Source organism: Pelophylax lessonae (assembly GCF_965119305.1).
Source record: "Pelophylax lessonae genome assembly, chromosome: 2".
Taxonomy (NCBI): domain Eukaryota; kingdom Metazoa; phylum Chordata; class Amphibia; order Anura; family Ranidae; genus Pelophylax; species Pelophylax lessonae.
Genome location: NC_138769.1, coordinates 315,358,787 through 315,379,589, shown reverse-complemented (window position 1 = coordinate 315,379,589; position 20,803 = coordinate 315,358,787). Strand labels below are relative to the sequence as shown.

Here is a 20,803-nt window from a genome sequence, read left to right as displayed (position 1 = left end):
TGTGTGTATGTGTATATATATATATATATATATATATATATATATATGTGTGTGTGTGTGTGTATATATACCCCTATACAGAAGTTCAGATGTCATGCCTGCCTCCAAAGATGCCCAAAAAATGCCCAATAAACGCCTGAAACAACACACCTGGGTGTTTTTGTTTCAGGCGTTTATTGGGCATTTTTTGGGCGTCTTTGGAGGCAGGCATGATATCTGAACTTCTGCATAGGGGTATATATACACACACACACATATATATATACACATACACACATATAGGTGTGAAAGGAGGGTAACACCAACCCTGCAAATAATTTCAGTAGCGCAAGGATAGGGTTCCGCTCCTTTCACACCTATATGTGTGTATATATATATATATATATATATATATATATATATATATATATATGTGTGTGTATATATACCCCTATACAGAAGTTCAGATGTCATGCCTGCCTCCAAAGACGCCCAAAAAATGCCCAATAAACGCCTGAAACAAAAACACCCAGGTGTGACAGGAGCGGAACCCCATCCCTGCACTAATAAGATTTCTAAGAAAAATTATCTTTTTTTTCTGGTTCTGGACATGCTACAGAGCTGAAACTTCACAGGTACACTTTTTAGACCCCCCCCCCCCCACCAGACACTAAATCCAAAGAAATCTGATTTTTTTTTTTTAAATAATTTTTCCAATAATCGGCTCTCTATCAAAAACGACAATTTTTAAGAACTTTTTTTTGGTGGGCAATGGGGAAATGAGTAAAAAAAAAAAAAAAAAACAGAAAAGGGGAATTAGGTCACAACACATCATATTCTGATTGGCCAAATACAAAGTCGTGCAAAGTCGTCTATCATATAAGTCGCTTAAAATAATTCACAAGTCGTGCTGAAGTTGCGCTAAGTTACGCTGAAGTCGCGCTGAAAGTCGCACTAACCTTATGAGGCGACTTTCTGGTCGCGGTAGTGTGAACCGGCTCTAATTGTCTATTGTTCATGCTATTTCAGCAGATGTATTGACTTTAGAACTTATTTTGATTAAAGTAGTGTTTTGCTCTTTGAAATACATTTCTTTCATACGACCACAGAAAGTGAGAACCTGCCTTAAGAGTGTTTAGGTATTTTATTTTGATATTTTGAATCACGGTTTATCACATTTTTCTTGTTGGTTGTATCTGCTTCTGTGTTGTGTCTTTCAAATTTAAAAGGTAATTCCATGTCAATTGTATTGATATTCTTTGATTGTGTGTGTGAAATATAAATCACCAGTAATTTTAGCTTTGTATGTAAATATATAATTATACTTGTATTTTAATAAATTGTCTTTATTTATTAATTTAATTAAGAGATATTTATATATTTGTAAGAAATCACAACAAGATTAAATAACTCCTTGTGGTATACTATTGAGTGTCTGAACAAAATGAATCGTGTTTATTAAGTTATTTTGTATTTGCCATAATCAGCTGCAGGCACTGTGTATTAATTCAGTTTATAATTCAGGCACCGCACCCTTTTTTTTTAAATAATTTATAATTCGCCAAGCCCCTCCTTGCTGTTTAAGTACATTTTCCCATATTCATCATAATCAGATTTTTATACCACACACTCACGGACATAACATCTTGTACTGGATAGTCTGGAACTAGTTCAAATGGCATGACTCCTCCTTCAGGCCATACTCTAATACTGCACTTGACTTTGCAAAGTTCACCTCTTCTAATTGTGAGTCCTTTCTTCCCCACTCTGACCACACAACTGTCAGACATTTCTTCTGAATCTGTAACTTGAATGACATAATTGACAATATGATTATTATAGCCTGTCTTACTTTCATAGCTTCAATCAGCAGATCAGCAGAATAATCAGGTTCTGAGTACTGTTTGACTGGTCACTGTTTTCTCTGATCATTTACTCAATGAGGTTAAACCCAAGAAGTGGATTGTCATCACAGCAGTCACTCAACAGCATTTGAACATGAATGGCAAAGTTTTCCTGTCCATTACTTTTGAGTTCAAGAAGTACTTCGATCTATCCAATAAATGGAACGACAGAGCCATTGGCAGCAGTGACGTGGAATTGCCTGTCAAAGACTAGATCTTCTATGGGCTTTACAGAAACATCTAGAAGAAACTTTCTTAGCCATGTCTCTCCTACCATGCTGACTTGAGCTCCTGTGTTCAACATCATTTCAACAAGAACACCATTGATACAACAGGACAGCATACATTTTCTTCCAAACAGTTGTGCTACTCATTATTTTGATGACTTTTTGTCAGAATTGAATTTGTCGAACTGTGAGTAGGCACACAATTTACCTTAACATGGGACAGATGATTTGAAGTGGTCACTGGTTGTCAAGCACCAGCGACCGCCTGCCGTTACCTGCCATTGTCCTCTTCTTCAAGCAGCCAACCAATCTGTGTCCTGTCTGGCCACAGCAGAAACAATGGCAGTGCTGATTTCCTAGTTGGATGCAGTTGTCACATCTGTGCTTGCTTTTGGCTTTATCTGGAACTTGAACATTTGTTAATGGCATAGCAGTTTGGTTTTCAACTTTGGCAGTAGGTTACATCGTCTTTTCAAGGTTTTTTTGTGAGGGCAGAAACCTAAGCTGTCAATTCCATTAAAGCAGTGTGATTTGCTCTAACTTCTCTCTCAACTCTCTTTTGTTAGGTTTCATAACTTTTCTTTTTCTTGTGTCTGAGATGAACTAACACTCAGCAGCTTGTGTCTATGTACAGTGCTTAAACATTTCTGCCTCTCTGTTTCTTCATTGACTGATTTTGTGGCCTGCTCTAGGATAAAAGTCAGTCACTGTTAAGTCAGAGACCTAAGGCTTAATGTCCAATCTGACATTATCATTTTTTGGGGTTTGCCCCTGATAAAGTGTATGAAGGAAATACACCCTGCACCAGTCTTTTGTCATAGCAAAAACTCTAACCCCTCATGTTGTGATGCAGACAGAACTTTTTGTTTCAACCGCACTAGCCTAAAAATAAACTACTGTGGTGTTTCTTTATCTTGCTGTTTAGCATTGCTAAGCTCCTGAAACAACTCAGTACAACTTCATTCTTGCATATGTGACTTTAAGAACCTTTACAAATCAGCAACAGTGATATCAACATGTCCTAAAAAATGACCTGGTTTGATCATTCTTAACACTGTGAGCATGATTTCAGATTCAGAGAATATTTCTTTCAGACCCTCATCAATTTGTCTACATATACTGCTGTAACTCATGTATGAACCACAATCTGAAATTACACCACCATGCATTTTGAATTCTCTGCGTGGTAATAAGGCAGCAACATCAGCTAGTATAACCATCCTAGATACCTGTTCTATCATTGAGGACCCCATTACCCGTCTCTTTGTGACTATTTGCAATGTCCATGACAAGGGAATCTTTCTTGTTAACTTTCAGTTCATCAATCTTGTCTCTAAAGATGAGTAGACTTTGATCTTCTAACCTTTTCAGCTTATCGCTTCTCATGTATTCCACAATGGATTTAACAAGTGTGTTGGTACCAGTCACTGCTGGAACTTCAATGTCTCTCCCATGTTCCAGTAACAGAGCGACTCTATGAATCTCTTCTTCATTAAGTAGATGAAGTTACTTTTGAATGTCCTACGACACGAACAGGAGACTCCATCTCTGCTGCAACCAGCAGATGGCAATTTACAGTTCTTGTAGACCGACCCACCGGTTTGTGCTGGTCTCATGCTTTGATCTCACTGGTGGTACCACATATGCCAGACCGAGCCCCTAAAATGTTACCTGTCTAAAAAGGGGAACGAATGAGAGACAATAACTGTAGGAGGATAAGAAATGAGAGCAGTTTTATTCTGCCATGTCCTGGCTCTTGCTTCCGCTGTTGGCCAGAACGTGACTTCAATAACATTTAGAACATTATCAATATTTACAATACTATGCCTAGAAGAATGTGAAATATTTCCTCTTTTTCCTCTTGAATGGTATATGGCTGCTAATATATTATATGTCCGTTTACGGTATGGCCAAATACACCAAACAGCATACACAAACTAAGGCCTAGCATCTGAAGCCATCAGATACACATAATATATATACAGTATATATATATATATATATATATATATATATATATATATATTATCTCCAGTTTTGCATCTATTATTTTAGGCCTATTATATCACATTTGACTAATTATAAAGTTTCGTACTTTTACATCTTGAACTAATCTATTCCTAATAAACTCATAATACTCAATACTTGTGTTTAACATAACAACCATCATTGCAGAGCCATTATGAGTCTTTCACATGTAAACTGTACTTAAGTTTTTGTCAGTAAAACAGTTCTGCATGACTGTAGAATGATGAGAAAATGAGAGCAGTTGTATTCTGCCATGTTCTGGCTCTTTCTCTACTTTATTTCCACTGTTGGTCAGAACGTCACTTCCTCCCTCATTACTGTGTCATGCACCACCTACAGGTTGCTTCCACAAAATCTTTTACAGAACTCAAACTTAACCACTTGCTGACCGCCAGCAATACTTATACTGCGGCAAGTCGGCTTTATTGCGCGAAACGACATACCTGTACGTCGTTTCCTGCAATAGCCAGCAGGGGCCTCCGGTGGCACAGGCACGCACTGATTGGCAGGAGGGGGAGCCAATCAGTAGGTCCAATTGCCCCCCTTTAGAGAGACAGAATGGCAGTCTGCCGATGTAAACAATGCAGACTGCCGTTCTGTCAGAGATTAACATAGTGATCTTGTCTTCCTGCTATTTAGGAACACAGATTTTGGTGTTCATCTAGTGAGCCCATCCCCCCACAGTTAGAAATCCTCCCCTGGGGACACACTTAACCCTTTGATCGGCCCTGGTGTTAACCCCTTCCCTGCCAGTGTCATTAATTCAGTAACAGTGCATATTTGTAGCACTGATTACTGTAGTAATGTCACTGGTTCCCTCAAAAGTTTCAGTTAGGGGTCTGATCTGTCCCACGGAATGTCGCAGTCCCACTAAAAATCACTGATCGCCACCATTACTAGTAAACAAAAAAAAAAAATGCCATAAATCTATCCACTAGTTTGCAGACGTGATAACTTTTGTGCAAACCAATCAGTATAGCCTTATTGGGATTTTGTTTAATCAAAAATATGTAGCAGAATACATATTGGTTTTAAATTGATGAAGAAATTTGATGTTTTACATTTTTTTTATTGGATATGTTTTATAGCATAAAGTAAAAAGTATTGTTTTTTTCTCAAAATTGACAGTATTTTTTTGTTCTAGCACAAAAAATAGAAAAACTGCAGAGGTGATCAAATACCACCAAAAGAAAGCTCTATTTGTGGGGAAAAAGGACATTAATTTGCATTTAACGACCGTGCAGTTGTCAGTTAAAGTAACGTAGTGCCATATCGCAAAAAATGGCCAGAACATTAGGGGGGTAAAACCTTCTGGTCCAGAAGTAATTAAAACAAAAACAAAAAAAAGTTGTATGGTGTCTATTTTTCTAATAATTTCAACAGAATAATTTCCAGTCCATCACAAGATCACCAAATATCTTCTGTACCAGCTGAAAATCTTCTTCGAAACAATGAAAAACAATGCAGCCAACACCATGGCACTAAGATCTGGTAAGCTGCAATACAATACATTTATATGGTCTAGATATAATGTAACTGCTTACACTCAGATTATTGCAGTCTGAATAATAGAAAAATGTGTTATGATTATTTGGTAACATAGCTATTGTATTCTGCACTGCTTTGTTAAATACGTCTTCTAGTGTCATACACAGCTAAATATGACTAAAAAATGTAACATATTTTTTTAAAAGGCTTGTTAATAATTATAGAAAATTTCCAAAGACGCACATTGTTTTAAAATGTGTGGGTTTATGCTAGCACTGTGACCTGGGGGTAAGGTAGCACTGTCCTTGACGTGTGAACAGTGACACCAGGTCTGATCAGTCACATTCCTATGTATAAAATTGCATGCCATGTCATTTTCATGAACTGACGACTGTTGTAAAATTAGTACCTGACTGACATGAAGTGGGTACCAAACAAGTTATAAAGGTAAGTCCGCATTGGCCAATTCGGACAGCCCTGGGGTTTTTGTATCATATTCGTTTTTGCAATCTCCAATAATTTGGCCTACTTTATCGTTTGCTCCCACCCCCTCATCTATAAAGTCAGCTGTAAGTGAAGATTTCTGCATTTGTGGTCTGATAAGGTATTCAGCTCATATTCAGGACCAGGCATACAAGCACAAATGAAGCTACACTTTGTCATTGCATTGGCTGTTCTTATCCAGTATGCAGGTAAGTTGCTGCAGATTGCAATTAGTAAATCAATAATAAATAATGTGTATACTAACACTGTATTTTTGATTGCAGCTTGACTTTCTATATCTACACAAATAATTTAGTTAAACATTTTCCTCATCTATACAGAATAATTTTATTATTTAATATAAACTTGAATATTTTCAGTTTTGCTATAACTGTGAAGAATGTATTGTATTATGCTCCAATAAAGTAATAGAATCTACAGCTAAATGACAATCTTCCTGTGCTCATGATTCAATTAATGGTTACATCGATTGGTCTCTTCTTTATGTAAATTGGGTGGCAGGGCTGGATGCAAAGGACACGCTGGCAAAGTAAAGAGGCGGCTTTCCTTGGATAATTATCAAGCAGAATTTTTTCATTATCAGAAGAAAATGCAGAAAAACTTATTTTGACATAGATTTATTTTATTACCTGTGTCACAAAATTCTAAGCCAGGTTAGGAACAGTAAAATGTAAAAATATTCTGCGTGATGGTGGCCATACACCGATCAAGGAAAATTTTCCAGCACAAAACAATTGACTTCTGTTGAGCCGGGACAGCCACACACTGATAGAAATGTGGCTGGTCACTGCTGATCCGGCTAAATATCATTCAGTGTGTGGCCACCGCTGCTTGACAGAAGTCAATCATTTGAGTTCTGCTGAAGGAACATGTTGGAGAGTTATCCCCGATCAGCAGCTGCAGCCAATCAGCTGCAACCACTGATCAGTGTATTCTGACAGTGGCAGGTGCTGTGGTCAGAGAACAATGTCCCGGTGAAGAGGATTCCTCCATCCACCTCATTTAGATGGAGAGAAAAAAAAACCATTGATGTATGACCAGCCTAAAAGAGGTAATACTAGCAATGGGATGTTGCTTTGGATACCTACAGACTCCAATGTAATGGTTATATGGTGATGCAAATGATCAGCAATACGCTGATTCATATTTGCATTGCCAACATTTCCTCTATAGTTTGATATGCTTGAGCTCCAGTCAGTGAGGTTGTTTTACCTGGCAAAGTAAATGTTCCCTTAGCTTAGTGAGTAAATGGAGATTGCATTCACTCCAATTATCCTATTATGTGTAAGCAAAATAATGTACTTTAATTCCTTTACACATGATTGGGTGTTGAGCGTTTGCTTTATTTACTACGCCAAATGAACATTGACTTCACTAAGTAGACAATCTCTATACCGTAGTAAATGATCACAAAAGAGCTATTTAGAGTATAAGGGGGGGGTCTAGCCCTCCAGTTATCAAGCATCCGTCTGGATCTTTAAGGTTTCTTAAGGTTTTCTTCTTTTTTCTGTTAATTTTTGCCTTCAGTACAAGGATAGAAAGCATTAGGAATTTTTGAGCTCTATCATATCGATCTCATTAAGAAACACTTAGGCTGGCCATGCACTGATCACATTTTGGATGGGTCCTGATACAGATGCAGCCGCAGTCCAGAGATTTTGATAGCCAGCGGGACCGGCTGTCAAAGTACAATAGCCACAGCGGGAGATTCATTCATCTGCACCGTATAGCAATGGACAGAGGAATCTCTTAGATGTTTTTAGTTTTGCCTGCAGGTTAAAACAAATCTAATTGTGAATGGCTGGAGTATGGAAGAAATAACGGGGAATATTTTATTGAATTACCCATATGCAAATGGAATGAAAGGCAGATTGTACACAGATCACATACCAATTCTAAATAAACAGTGATTTACTATAGTGACATAAAGACAGAATCACATTAATCTAAACAATGCCAGTTGTTTCTTTATTCAGAGATTTTATAGTCCTCATATACAGCTACAAATATTACAAATACTGTATACACATTTCAATTGAGCATAAATTGTGTGTGTGTTATAATGTGTGTATATATATATAATATATAATGTATTGATTATTATACTTGTCACTCTGGAACATAACGCTTGACTCTCCTTTCTTTTTTCCCCATTTCTAGGTGCTGAGTGCATAAATACCTGGCCCAATCCTGATGACGGTAAGTGCAATACATGTTTTAAAAAGACAGAAAAACTGCATAATAAGCCCAAACATTAAACTATTAAATATTATATAGCAAAGTATAAACACAGATATTTAGAAGATGCAGTATGACTATAAATTACCACTTTTCATAGCCAGACTGTTAGGAATCAGAACCAGCATTTATTCATCAAATCAATTAATTACAAATACTGAACAAAAGCACATAGGAATTTTTTAGCTAAAAAAGTGCACCCCTCCCCTTTGGGAATCATTAGATTGCTTCACCTTCTTCCCAGGTGTCTCCAATATATATTGAAAAATTAAAAAAACAACTCTGTTACATCAGTGATCACTCACATAACAATCGATGTTTATCACAATTTTGACTCCAATGATTAGACACCCTCTTTAAGGTCTTATACAGCCAGATCAAGCAGTCTCATTACCCAAAAAACCAACAACCATAAATCAATGCTCGCTCCTTAAGCTGGCCGTACACTGATTGAAACTCTGTGTGCTCAGCAGAGACTGGCTGAATATTGATCAGTGTATGGCCATCCCACTTTTTGAAAAGTTGAAGGGACATGTTGGAGAATTTATCTCCATCAGCAGCTGCAGCCACTGAATATTGCATTCTAACATTGGCGGGTGTTGCTCTCAGAATGAAATTTCCCAGCAGGGGGGATTCCTCCATCCACCTTGTTTGTGTAGAATCTGCTAGTGTTTTTTTTTTTTTCCTGCAACCCACTGGCTAAATGAAAAAAATCAACTGTGTATTACCAGCTTTTAAAACAGCTGAGACAATCGGGGGATATTTACTAAAACTGGAGAGTGCTAAATCTGTTGCAGCTGTGGAGAGAAACCAATCAGCTCCCTGATTTTTTTTCCAAAGCTTAATAAAACAAGCTGAAGTTAGAAGCTGATTGGCTACCATGCACAGCTGTACCAAAGTGCTCCAGTTTTAGTAAATCCTCAACACCCCCCCCCATGCATTACAGATGTGCACACATAAATCTCAGGTTCTTTTCTATCTTTTGTTTTCCCTACAAACGATACAGTATATAACTTCTGGAACATGAACTGATCACATGACCCATTCATTCCAACAGCGAGAGCCAGCTGATCTTTGCTGCAAAAATGCGGCGCCCACAGCTACCGGGCTGCGAGAAAGAAGCTCTATGAACACATAGGCTTTTACAAGAAGCTGCTGTGGTTGGGGGAGGTTTAGCTTCCCTCTACCTCCCTCTCCTGAACGGGGTAAAATCGTGTTCAGGATAGGAACCTTTTGAATGCCTGCCCCAAAACGCAGCAAAATCATGGTAAAATCGCAGCTCCATTTTGCCGTGTTTTGCATTTTCCCTTGGCCAGCGGTCAACCTAGTCTGTGTGTACACGAGCCCTACATTCTGACAGCTGTCGCTGTCTGCACATATTGGGTGCAAATAGCTACAGCTGTCAGCAGTGGCTGTCGGATTTGTATTCTGTACAAATAAATGGCCAGTGCTGCTGCTGTTCACAAACAACAGTTAATCTGAGCAGGTGGGAAGGGGTTAAAGTTCAAATTGTGTTAGGATTAGTGGTCAGGGGCTGCGAGTGACCCTGTCAGAACAGGGCCACTTGTAAATAATTGCATACTTGCATAGTTGCCAACATTTGAAAAAAAATTCCAGGGACACTTTGCAGCACAGCTATCAATTACTTACCACACCCACTTCACTGAAGCTCCGCCCACTCCACATAATTAATCTCCGCCTACTTATCAGATTATAGGGTCTACTTCATAAAGAGAGAATTACAGGAAATTGAAAAGGGAATTGAAAACTTGAGGCCAAAGTAGCAGAGTTGGAATAATTCTCCCATTCAGCTGCACTACTTCTGCCTAAAGTTTAAAATTCTCATCACAATTCCCTGCAATTCTAAAGTGTGAAATGTGCTCAGGTGTGACCATACAAAAAATGTTATATGGAAATATAAATAAAATGCAAGGTGTAAATAAGTATGATTATACTATCTGCTATAATTAGGTTTTATTGTACTTATTTACACCTTGCACTTTATTTATATTTACATATTACATTTTTTGTATGGTCACACCTGAGCACATTTCACACTTTATTCACCTGTCTTTGAATTCAGCCCTCTGCAGGGTGATAATTTTCATTTACATAAAACAATGTGGCATCCTTTCCTTCCTAACACATTACCCAGTCCATACCAGTATAGATCCTAACACATTACCCAGTCCATACCATCCTCACACATTACCCAGTCCATACCAGTATAGATCCTAACACATTACCCAGTCCATACCAGTATAGATCCTAACACATTACCCAGTCCATACCATCCTCACACATTACCCAGTCCATACCAGTATAGATCCTAACACATTACCCAGTCCATACCATCCTACACATTACCCAGTCCATACCAGTATAGATCCTAACACATTACCCAGTCCATACCAGTATAGATCCTAACACATTACCCAGTCCATACCATCCTCACACATTACCCAGTCCATACCAGTATAGATCCTAACACATTACCCAGTCCATACCAGTATATATCCTAACACATTACCCAGTCCATACCAGTATAGATCCTAACACATTACCCAGTCCATACCATCCTACACAGTACCCAGTCAATACCAGTATAGATCCTAACACATTACCCAGTCCATATCAGTATAGATCCTAACACATTACCCAGTCCATACCAGTATAGATCCTAACACATTACCCAGTCCATATCAGTATAGATTCTAACACATTACCCAGTCCATATCATCCTACACATTACCCAGTCCATACCAGTATAGATCCTAACACATTAACCAACCCATACCATACTACACAGTACCCAGTCCATACCAGTATAGATCCTAACACATTACCCAGTTCATACCATCCTAACACATTACAGAGTCCATACCAGTATAGTCCATACCAGTATAGATCCTAACACATTACCCAGTCCATATTATCCTAACACATACCAAATCCATACCAGTATAGATATCCAGCATGAGATTTTTCCCATTGAGGATTGAGGTCTGTTTTCATTTTTTTGAGCAATATATATATATATATATGCACACACATACACATACACGGATATGTACACACATTTATCTAGAGCTAGAAAACTATATATATATATATGTATCAATTAACAGGTGTAAAAATTATATCTATAAAAAAACATTATTAATAGTAGTAATTAATGGAGTGTGAGGCCTCCAGCTTGTCGGAAAGGTGCTCTGCCTCCCCCTGCTGGTGGATTTTGGAAAGTGCACCATGCTGACACCCTGCCTCCGGTGACACGTTAAATTTGCGACAGACAGGAAGAGTGAGCGGGCACAGAGAGAGAGACAACCTGCTGCCAGAACTACAACACCTAGCTGAGGTGAGAGCGACACTGTGTGGCACAAAATAAAAAAAAAAAAAATTTTTTTTTTTTTTTTTTAAATGATTTACATTGTCCCTGATTAACAGGGACAATGTAAATCACCCGGGACAGGCTCCTATTTGCCGGGATTGTCCCGGGAAAAACGGGACAGTTGGCAGGTATGTACTTGTAATAGAGGAGGTTTTACCATTCTGGCAGCTCATTTTTAATGTTTTGAATAGTGTAGGAAAGAGTTAAAACTTTTGTTAGTTTGATTTAAGGGAAAGGTTATATATGTTAGATTGAAGGGTGAGGGACAGGTTTAGTGCGAATCCCATAAGTATTAAGGATAAGTGTTAGGGTCCTTTCACACAGGCTTTCTGCCCGGCGGACTCCGTTTTGCTCAGCGGGGATCGATCTGCCAATCCCCGCTGGGCAGGCGGATGACAGGTCTGTCTCTGCTAATGGGCCATACACACTATAAGATTTTCTGAAGACTTTTTCCTTTAGACTTACCAAAACCATATAATATGAGGTCAAACCTAAACACTTTACATTTGTATGCAATCTGGCAGGCCCTTGCACTACATAGAAAAGGTAAATCTGAAGGAAATCTAACCACAAAAGTTGGATAGTGTGTATCCAGTTTACTTTGCAGAGACAGACCTGTCAGATCCCCACTCTCCTATATGGGAGATCGGATGAAAGTGGACCACCTGTCCGTTCCTCCAGATGAATGGAGAATAGAGTTTCCATCCGTCTGGATTTCAGGGACACGATCGGATCGGATAGCAGCGGGTGTCAGCAGAGATGTCACCCCTGACATCTGCTGCTCCCTAGGGGCGCATGGAGCGTCCGATCAGGTCCGCCTGAAAAACAAACAGGTGGACCGGATCGGAAAGCCTTTTGAAAGGGGCCTTAGGGTGTATCAGTGAAATTAAAGTGAATGTGTATCCAAATTTTTTTTTTTAAAAATGCTGCCTATGTAAAATAGTTCTATAAACTTACAGTTCATTCTCAGCTCTCTTCTCCACACCCAAATGTCTGCACAATGTTTTGGGTTCCTAAATGCCCCATGCATGCTAGTCACATATCGAACATAAAGAGTTTACTAAACGTATGAAAATTATTGTACGACAGAATAAAAAAAAAAAAAAAATTGGAAGTGATGTAATGTGTTGTATTTTCGAAACAACAACTGCACTGATTTAATTGAAAATCGTATGATCTGGTATCGTACAAGAATTTTTTTTTTTGTGCTTGTCCCATCGGATAATTTTGCATTCATTGTCATAATCGGCTCTTGAACGCTGTATACTAACGATCCAATTATCATACGATCGATTAGAACGTGGTATTTTTCATCCGATTTTCAGATCGTGTGTACGGACCTTAGAAGTGAAGTTTTATATATATTTGCATCTGCTTTGTGTGGTCACTTTTTATGGCTTTCAAATGCCTGTTAACTCCCATTTATGTCAAAGGATTTTTAAGCTTAGATACTCACGTTTAGTGATTTTTAAGCTTAGATACTCACGTGTAGCAGCATTGATGTGAGTCAGATAACTGGGTAATAATTCTAGGAATAATATTTCTTGACAGCAGGTTGGATAACTAGCAACACACACAGTTGCACATTCCTAGTTCTCAGCTTCTGGAAACTGCAAACATTATTTGCACAAGTTTATGTTCAGTTTTGCAAATACTGTTTGCAGTCTCAGTGACATTGAAGGTGTTTTTGAGCGATGTGACATGATGTGAAAATTGACTAACTTCAGAGACTCCTGGTGTCTGACATCTTTTTCTTCTCTTCCAGCTTCTCTTCCCAATTTTGGTCTTTGCAGCTCCTGTTCAGGGGAATGTTATGAGGGAAATGGTTGTTCATGTAGTGATTATAGTACCTGTCTTCCGGATGAAAATGTACCATGCAATGTCCAGGATCTCAGCTTCTGCTGTCCAGATGGCTTATACTACAGTGAAAGTCTGTCCTGTTGCACCAGTAAGTATTTTCAAAATCAGTTGGAAGTGTACTGAGTCTGACATTTGTCATTTTAAACAGATGTTTTTATGCTTTGTCTTCTGCAGCTACTCCTATCTGTGTATCAGGATGCGCTACAGATGAAACATGCAATAATGGAGTGTGTGAATGTAATACCGCCATGTACCAAGATCTGAGTAAGACTTTGTTCATTTTCCTTATTTTGCAATGTCAGTCCAGTAATTTACCTTTTACAGTATGTGTTTGGTGGGCATATTTTTAAAACTATGTTTTTTTCAGTGTATATGTCATCTTTCCTATGGTTTTTACAATTTGACATGCTTTGCTCTGTCATGTTTTTGCTATTTTATTACATATAGAAATTTCTAGATTAACCATTAGATGGAGCTCTTAGTTGCTCAATATTATTATTTGTTGCTTAAAGTACACTAACCATCAGAGTAATATGGGGATTGACATTGGTGGCCATTTTCAAAATGCTGGTTTCTAAATCACTGACCTGAAACAAGCATGCAGAAATATACAAATATAGAAAAATCAGAGATCCTGATATTTATATCTGTTCTTGGTTAGTGATTGAAGCCAAAGCATCAAATGTGACAGCCAGGAAACCAGCATTTTAAGCAGCCAGGCTCAGAAATGGCAGCCCACATAACCTTTACCAATTGGGCATTAGGATACCAACCACACAGGGAGAGCATTGTATTAAACAAACCATGGACTTGCAATGTGAGAAGGACCAGTAAGGCCCCTTCCACACTTGTACGACTCCAAAGTTGCGCCGACTTTGGAGTGCAACTTTGTTGCAACTTTGAAGGAAATTTGAGACAATTTTGGATGGGTGCAACTTGGATACAACTTTTGCTTTGACCAGTTTTAACGGACAACCGTTGCACCCAAGTTGCATTGTATAACATTCAGGTATGACTTCATACAACTTCTGAGGGTTAACATTGAAGTCTATGGCCCTCAAGTTGCATGAAAGTCAGGCCAAAGTAGTGCATAAACTAATTTGAAGTTGCTGCAACTTTAAGTTGAGTATATATGAATGGGTATCATTGGAAAACATGGGGAACTACAAGTCGTGCAAAGTTGCATGGCAAGTTGCACAAGTGTGGAAAGGGCCTAAAGCGCAACCATTTTGCAGCACTGCAAATAGTAAAATAGAGTCGGTTTATCTAATGAGAAAATATGGCTGGACATATATTAAGACACTAGCACACACTAATAGGATTATTTACATCAAGCTGCTCTCTTTTACATTGAAACATTAGTACATTCCTATAAAATTGATGACATTATCCCTAACTAAATGACATTTCGTTTGCTAAAGCACAGTGTATCCTAAATAATAGACATTTAAAAAAAAATACTTGGTTTCACCTTTTTTATCATTTATGCATCTCAGTGATGCGGATCTCCTGCAGCCTCTTTGCAGCCACTTCATTTCTATAAGCATGTACTGCAGCGTTGACTGAATTTCACAGGGTGGCTTTCCATATGGTGACATCAGTCGTCTGTGCCTGCATAATGTGTGTTGGAACGCCCCCTATTCATTTCCATTAGAATCTCGTGTGACAGGGAGACAATGCAGCATCACTACTGTTGTCATCCTATACAATACATGCCTAAACCAAGACTTTTATGGTGGGAGCACCAGGTGTTATTTTAATGAAAGCTGCAGATATGAGAATATTAAAAATGGCTTTTGAAATGACATGACATTTTAGTAACTGGATTTACATTCACTTGAAAGCCAAACTCCATGCAGATGTACAACCCATAAACCAACAAGCTGGTCTTGTTTAATAACCACTTCAGAAATGGCATGTTTTACCGCCTTCATTACCAGTCCATTTTTCAGTTTTCAGCCCTGTGATACTTTGAATGACAATTACTCAATCATGCAACACTCTACAAAAATTCATTTTATATCAATTTTTTTGAGACATATACTGATGAATTCAAAATAGCCCTAATGAAAAATTTTTAGCAGAATTTCCCATAAGGAATACCTGCACCTATTTCAGGCAAGTGTTTGCATCAGTTTTGGTAGCATTACTGACACGTGCAGAGAATTCGAGTTGTTTTTACTACTGCCAGTTTAAGAACCTGTCACTTTGGGGCTATTTCCTAAAGCTGGAGAGTTCAAAATTACAGGCGCATTTTAATAAATTAGAATATCATCAAAAAGTTAATTTAATAATTCAAATCAAAAAATGAAACTTATATATTGTGTGTGTGTATGTATATATATATGTGTGTACACAAAGTGATATATTTCAAGCATTTCTTAATTTCTTCATTTTGATGATTATGGCTATTATGAAAATTCAATATCTCAGAAAATTAGAATATTACGTAAGACCAATAAAAACAGGATTTTTAATACAGAAATGTTGGCTTACTGAAAAGTATGTCCATGTACAGTATAGTATGCACTAAATACTTGGCCAGAGCTTCTTTTGCATGAATTACTGCATCAATGCAGTATGGCATGGAGGTGATCAACCTGTGGCACTGCTGAGGTGTTATGGAAGCCCGGGTTGCTTTGATAGCGGCTTTCAGCTTGTCTGCATTGTTGGGTCTGGTGTCTCTCAGCTTCCTCTTGACAATACCCCACAGATTCTCTATGGGGTTTAGGTCAGGCGAGTTTGCTGGCCAATCAAGCACAGTGATACCATGATCATTAAACCAGGTATTGGTACTTTTGGCAGCATGGGCAGGTGGCTGGCAAGTCCTGCTGGAAAATGAAATCAGCATCTCCATAAAGCTGGCCAGCAGAGGGAAGGATGAAGTGCTCTAGAATTTCCTCGTAGAGGGCTGCGCTGACTTTGGACTTGATAAAACACAGTGGACCAACACCAGCAGATGATATGGCTCCCCAAATCTTCACTGACTGTGGAAACTTCACACTGGACCTCATTCAACTTGGAATCTCTGCCTCTCCACTCTTCCTCCAGACTCTGGGACCTTGATTTTCAAATGAAATGCAAAATTTTCCAGAGTCCGTGATAATTTGGGGAGCCATGTCATCTGCTGGTGTTGGTCCGCTGTGTTTTATCAAGTCCAAAGTCAGCGCAGTCCTCTACCAGGAAATTCTAGAACTTCCCTTTGCCAACCAGCTTTATGCTGATTTCATTTTCCAGCAGGACTTGGCACTTGCCCACACTGCCAAAAGTACCAATACCTGGTTTATTGATTATGGTATCACTGTGCTTGATTGGCCCGCAAACTCGTCTGGCCTAAACCCCATAGAGAATCTGTGGGGTATTGTCAAGAGGAAGATGAGAGACACCAGACCCAACAATGCAGAAGAACTGATGGCCACTACCAAAGTAACCTGGGTTTCCATAACACCTCAGCAGTGCCACAGGCTGATTGCCTCCATCCCACACCACATTGATGCAGTAATTAATGCAAAAGGAGCCCCAACCAAGTATTGAGTACATACTATACTGTACATGGACATACTTTTCAGTAAGCCAACATATCTGTATTAAAAACCCTTTTTTTTTTTTTTTTTTTTTTTTATTGGTCTTATGTTATATTTGAATTTTCCGAGATACTGAATTTGGGGTTTTCACTAGCTGTAAGCAGCCATAATCATAAAAATTTAAATAAAGAAATGCTTGAAATATATCACTCTGTGTATAACGTATCTATATAATATATGATTTTTACTACTGTCACGAACCGGCAGGACTGATAGTGGATCCTCTGGACCAGAGAGGCGATGGCGTGGGTTGTACTAGAGGACCGTTTCTACTGGTCTTCACCAGAGCCCGCCGCAAGGCGGGATGGATTTGCTGCGGCGGTAACTACCAGGTCGTGTCCCCAAGTAACAACTCGATCTCTCTGGCAGCTGATATGGCGTGGTACACAGGGAGTAGGCAAGAACGTAGTCGGACGTAGCAGAGGTCAGGGCAGGCGGCAGAGATTCAAAGGCGAGTAGTCGGTAGCAGCGGGTTCGGCAACAGGCAAAGCAAACAAACTCAGTAGGGAACGCTTTCTCAGAGGCACAAGGCACAAAGATCCGGCAGGAAGTTGTGGGAGGAGAAGGTATTTATGGGTAGTGCACAGGTGAAACCTAATAAGTCAGCACTGCCTCTCACAACCCTTAACCCTTAATAACCAGTTTGGACCAGGCACCAATCACCTGTGCACTGGTCCTTTAGATCTAAGAGTCCTGGTGCGTGCGCGCCCTAGAGAGCGGGGACGCGCACGCCGAGACGCAGGAGCGTCGCCTGGGGACACACGTTGTGAGCGCTCCGAGGCCAGCAGGGGGCCCGGAGTGCTGAGCGTAACAACTACCAACACCAGGAAAAAGCAGCTGTAAAAACTTGCTATTGGTAGCTTTTTCCGTTGGCGTTAATGCACGTTTAGCCGCGTTAGCTTTTAGCAGCGTTTTACTGCCTCTATTCAAAATCAAAGATTGCCCATGAGCCTTTGATATGACTTTCAGCCCATTTATTTGATTGGAAGTCGCATCCAAGTTGGATCATGATGATCCGACTTGTGGTGCAACTTGTGCTCTGAGGATCTTTCAAAAATGGACTTCTCAAAACCTTCTCTTGTCGTTTTTTACACTACACTGCCTTTTATGGGGTGAATGAGTAGGGGTACAATGTACCCCATACTCATTCACATAGAGGGGGGGGGCCGGGATCTGGGGGGCCCCTTGTTAAAGGGGCATCCAGATTCCAATAAGCCTCCTGCCCGCAGACCCCCACAACCACCGCCCAGGGTTGTCAGGAAGAGGCCCTTGTCCCCATCAGTGCAGCCTTGCCAGTGCCCATCAGCTCAGCCTGATCAGTGCCCATCAGCTCATCCTTACCTATGCCCATCAATGCAGCCTGATCCATGCCTATCAGCAAAGCCTCACAGTGCCCATCAGTGCAGCCTTGCCAGTGCATGGGGAGAGGAGAGCCACCGGTTTACACAGAGTCACTGTCACACTAAGTCCTGCCTCCTGGCATTGGACCAGTGTGACGTCCATCATAGAAGACGGTCCAGGAAGCGGAACTTCGCCGTGCCAGGGTAAGCAGAAGATTCCCCCTCTGTGTAATCTGGCGGTGCGCACCCCCCCTTCCCTTCAGAGGCAGCCTGTGCACCCACCCAGGATAGGCCCTGTATAGCCCCAAGTTCCCAGCCAACCCCAGGCCTTGGGACTCGGGGATAATAATTCAGAATGAGCAATACGAGACCTAGGGTTTTTGGGGACTCACTCGGGGATATAGCCTGGGTCACCCCCTCTCCCGACGCCACTGTTCTCGTGACTGTGAGTATGATGGGCACAGGAGCCAGAGAGGGAGGGACTGCACTGAGGAAGAAGTGTACAGCATGGACTCTTTCCTCAGTGCAGACATGCACAGATCTGTGACAGGTACATGAATGGAGCAAAAGCACTGACATTTTTGGTGCTGTGCCCCAAGGGAATTCTAAAGGGTCTATGACACCCTTTATGAATTCCTCCGATAGGGTTTTCCTTTAGGTAAAAATAACAAAAACAATAAGATGCTCATCTTTCTGTTTTAAAACGCGGAAAAGAAAAAGGTTAGGACACTATGAACACCTCCAAAATGACCCCTTTTTGAAAAGTAGATACCCCGAAGTGATCTAATTTTTTTTATTTTTGTCACAATTTTCTGGAAATTAAGAAACATGACAGTGTTGAGGGGGTTAAAATATGGTGCTTGGTAATGTATTAGGTATATTAAATGTACAAGTAATACAAAGAGGGATCAGAAAGTGAAGGGATTAATGTACAGCTCACACACAGTGGGATGGGGTCAGATCAGAGACAGGATGGGGCTGACATATACTGTAGAGGGGAATGATATGTGTATTTTTTATTGTTGGCACTGTACTGTATTGCACTGGTGCAGGCTATTTCTTCTCACTGAATGGCATTTGAGAGCAAACTGTGCTTCCAACTGTACCACCAATGCCTGGTGGTAGGCAAATTAATGGAAACCCTATTAAAGGATAGAATTGTGGAACATCTTAAATCCCATGGATTGCAAGATGAAAAACAACATGGGTTTACTTCAGGGAGATCATGTCAAACAAATCTTATAGATTTTTTTGACTGGGTGACTAAACTAATAGACGGTGGAGGTGCAGTAGACATTGCATATCTAGATTTTAGTAAGGCTTTTGACACTGTCCCACATAGAAGACTTATCAATAAACTACAGTCATTGAGCATGGACTCCCATATTGTTGAGTGGATTAGGCAGTGGCTGAGCGACAGACAACAGAGGGTTGTAGTCAATGGAGAACATTCAGAACAAGGTCATGTTACCAGTGGGGTACCTCAGGGATCTGTACTGGGACCAATTTTGTTTAATATCTTCATAAGTGATATTGCAAAAGGCCTCGATGGTAAGGTTTGTCTTTTTGCTGATGACACAAAGATATGTAACAGGGTTGATGTTCCTGGAGGGAAATGCCAAATGGAAAAGGATTTAGGAAAACTAGAAGAATGGTCAGAACTCTGGCAACTGAAATTTAATGTGGATAAGTGCAAGATAATGCACCTGGGGCGTAAAAACCCAAGGGCAGAATATAGAATATTTGACACAGTCCTGACCTCAGTATCTGAGGAAAGGGATTTAGGAGTAATTATTTCAGAAGACTTAAAGGTGGGAAGACAATGTAATAGAGCAGCACGAAATGCCAGCAGAATGCTTGGATGTATAGGGAGAGGTATAAGCAGTAGAAAGAGAGAAGTGCTTATGCCGCTGTACAGAACACTGGTGAGACCTCACTTGGAGTATTGTGCGCAGTACTGGAGGCCATATCTCCAGAAGGATATAGATACTCTAGAGAGAGTTCAGAGAAGAGCTACTAAACTAGTACATGGATTGCAGGAAAAAACTTACCAGGAAAGGTTAAAGGACCTTAACATGTATAGCTTGGAAGAAAGAAGAGACAGAGGGGATATGATAGAAACCTTTAAATACATAAAGGGAATCAACTCGGTAAAGGAGGAGAGCATATTTAAAAGAAGAAATACTACCACAAGAGGACACCGTTTTAAACTAGAGGGGCAAAGGTTTAAAAGTAATATGAGGAAGTATTACTTTACTGA

At 39.8% G+C, this 20,803-nt stretch overlaps 1 protein-coding gene across 1 annotated transcript in view; it reads left to right on the top strand.

Annotated features, from left to right (window-relative positions):
- LOC309548085 (uncharacterized protein) overlaps window positions 1-20,803 on the top strand; it is a 108,810-nt gene that overhangs the window by 58,808 nt on the left and 29,199 nt on the right. Inside the window, exons 12-15 of the mRNA XM_082248049.1 lie at window positions 6,239-6,318; window positions 8,291-8,329; window positions 13,525-13,707; window positions 13,794-13,883. Coding sequence (XP_082104175.1) covers window positions 6,239-6,318; window positions 8,291-8,329; window positions 13,525-13,707; window positions 13,794-13,883 — 392 coding nt within the window. The remainder of the gene's footprint in view (window positions 1-6,238; window positions 6,319-8,290; window positions 8,330-13,524; window positions 13,708-13,793; window positions 13,884-20,803) is intronic.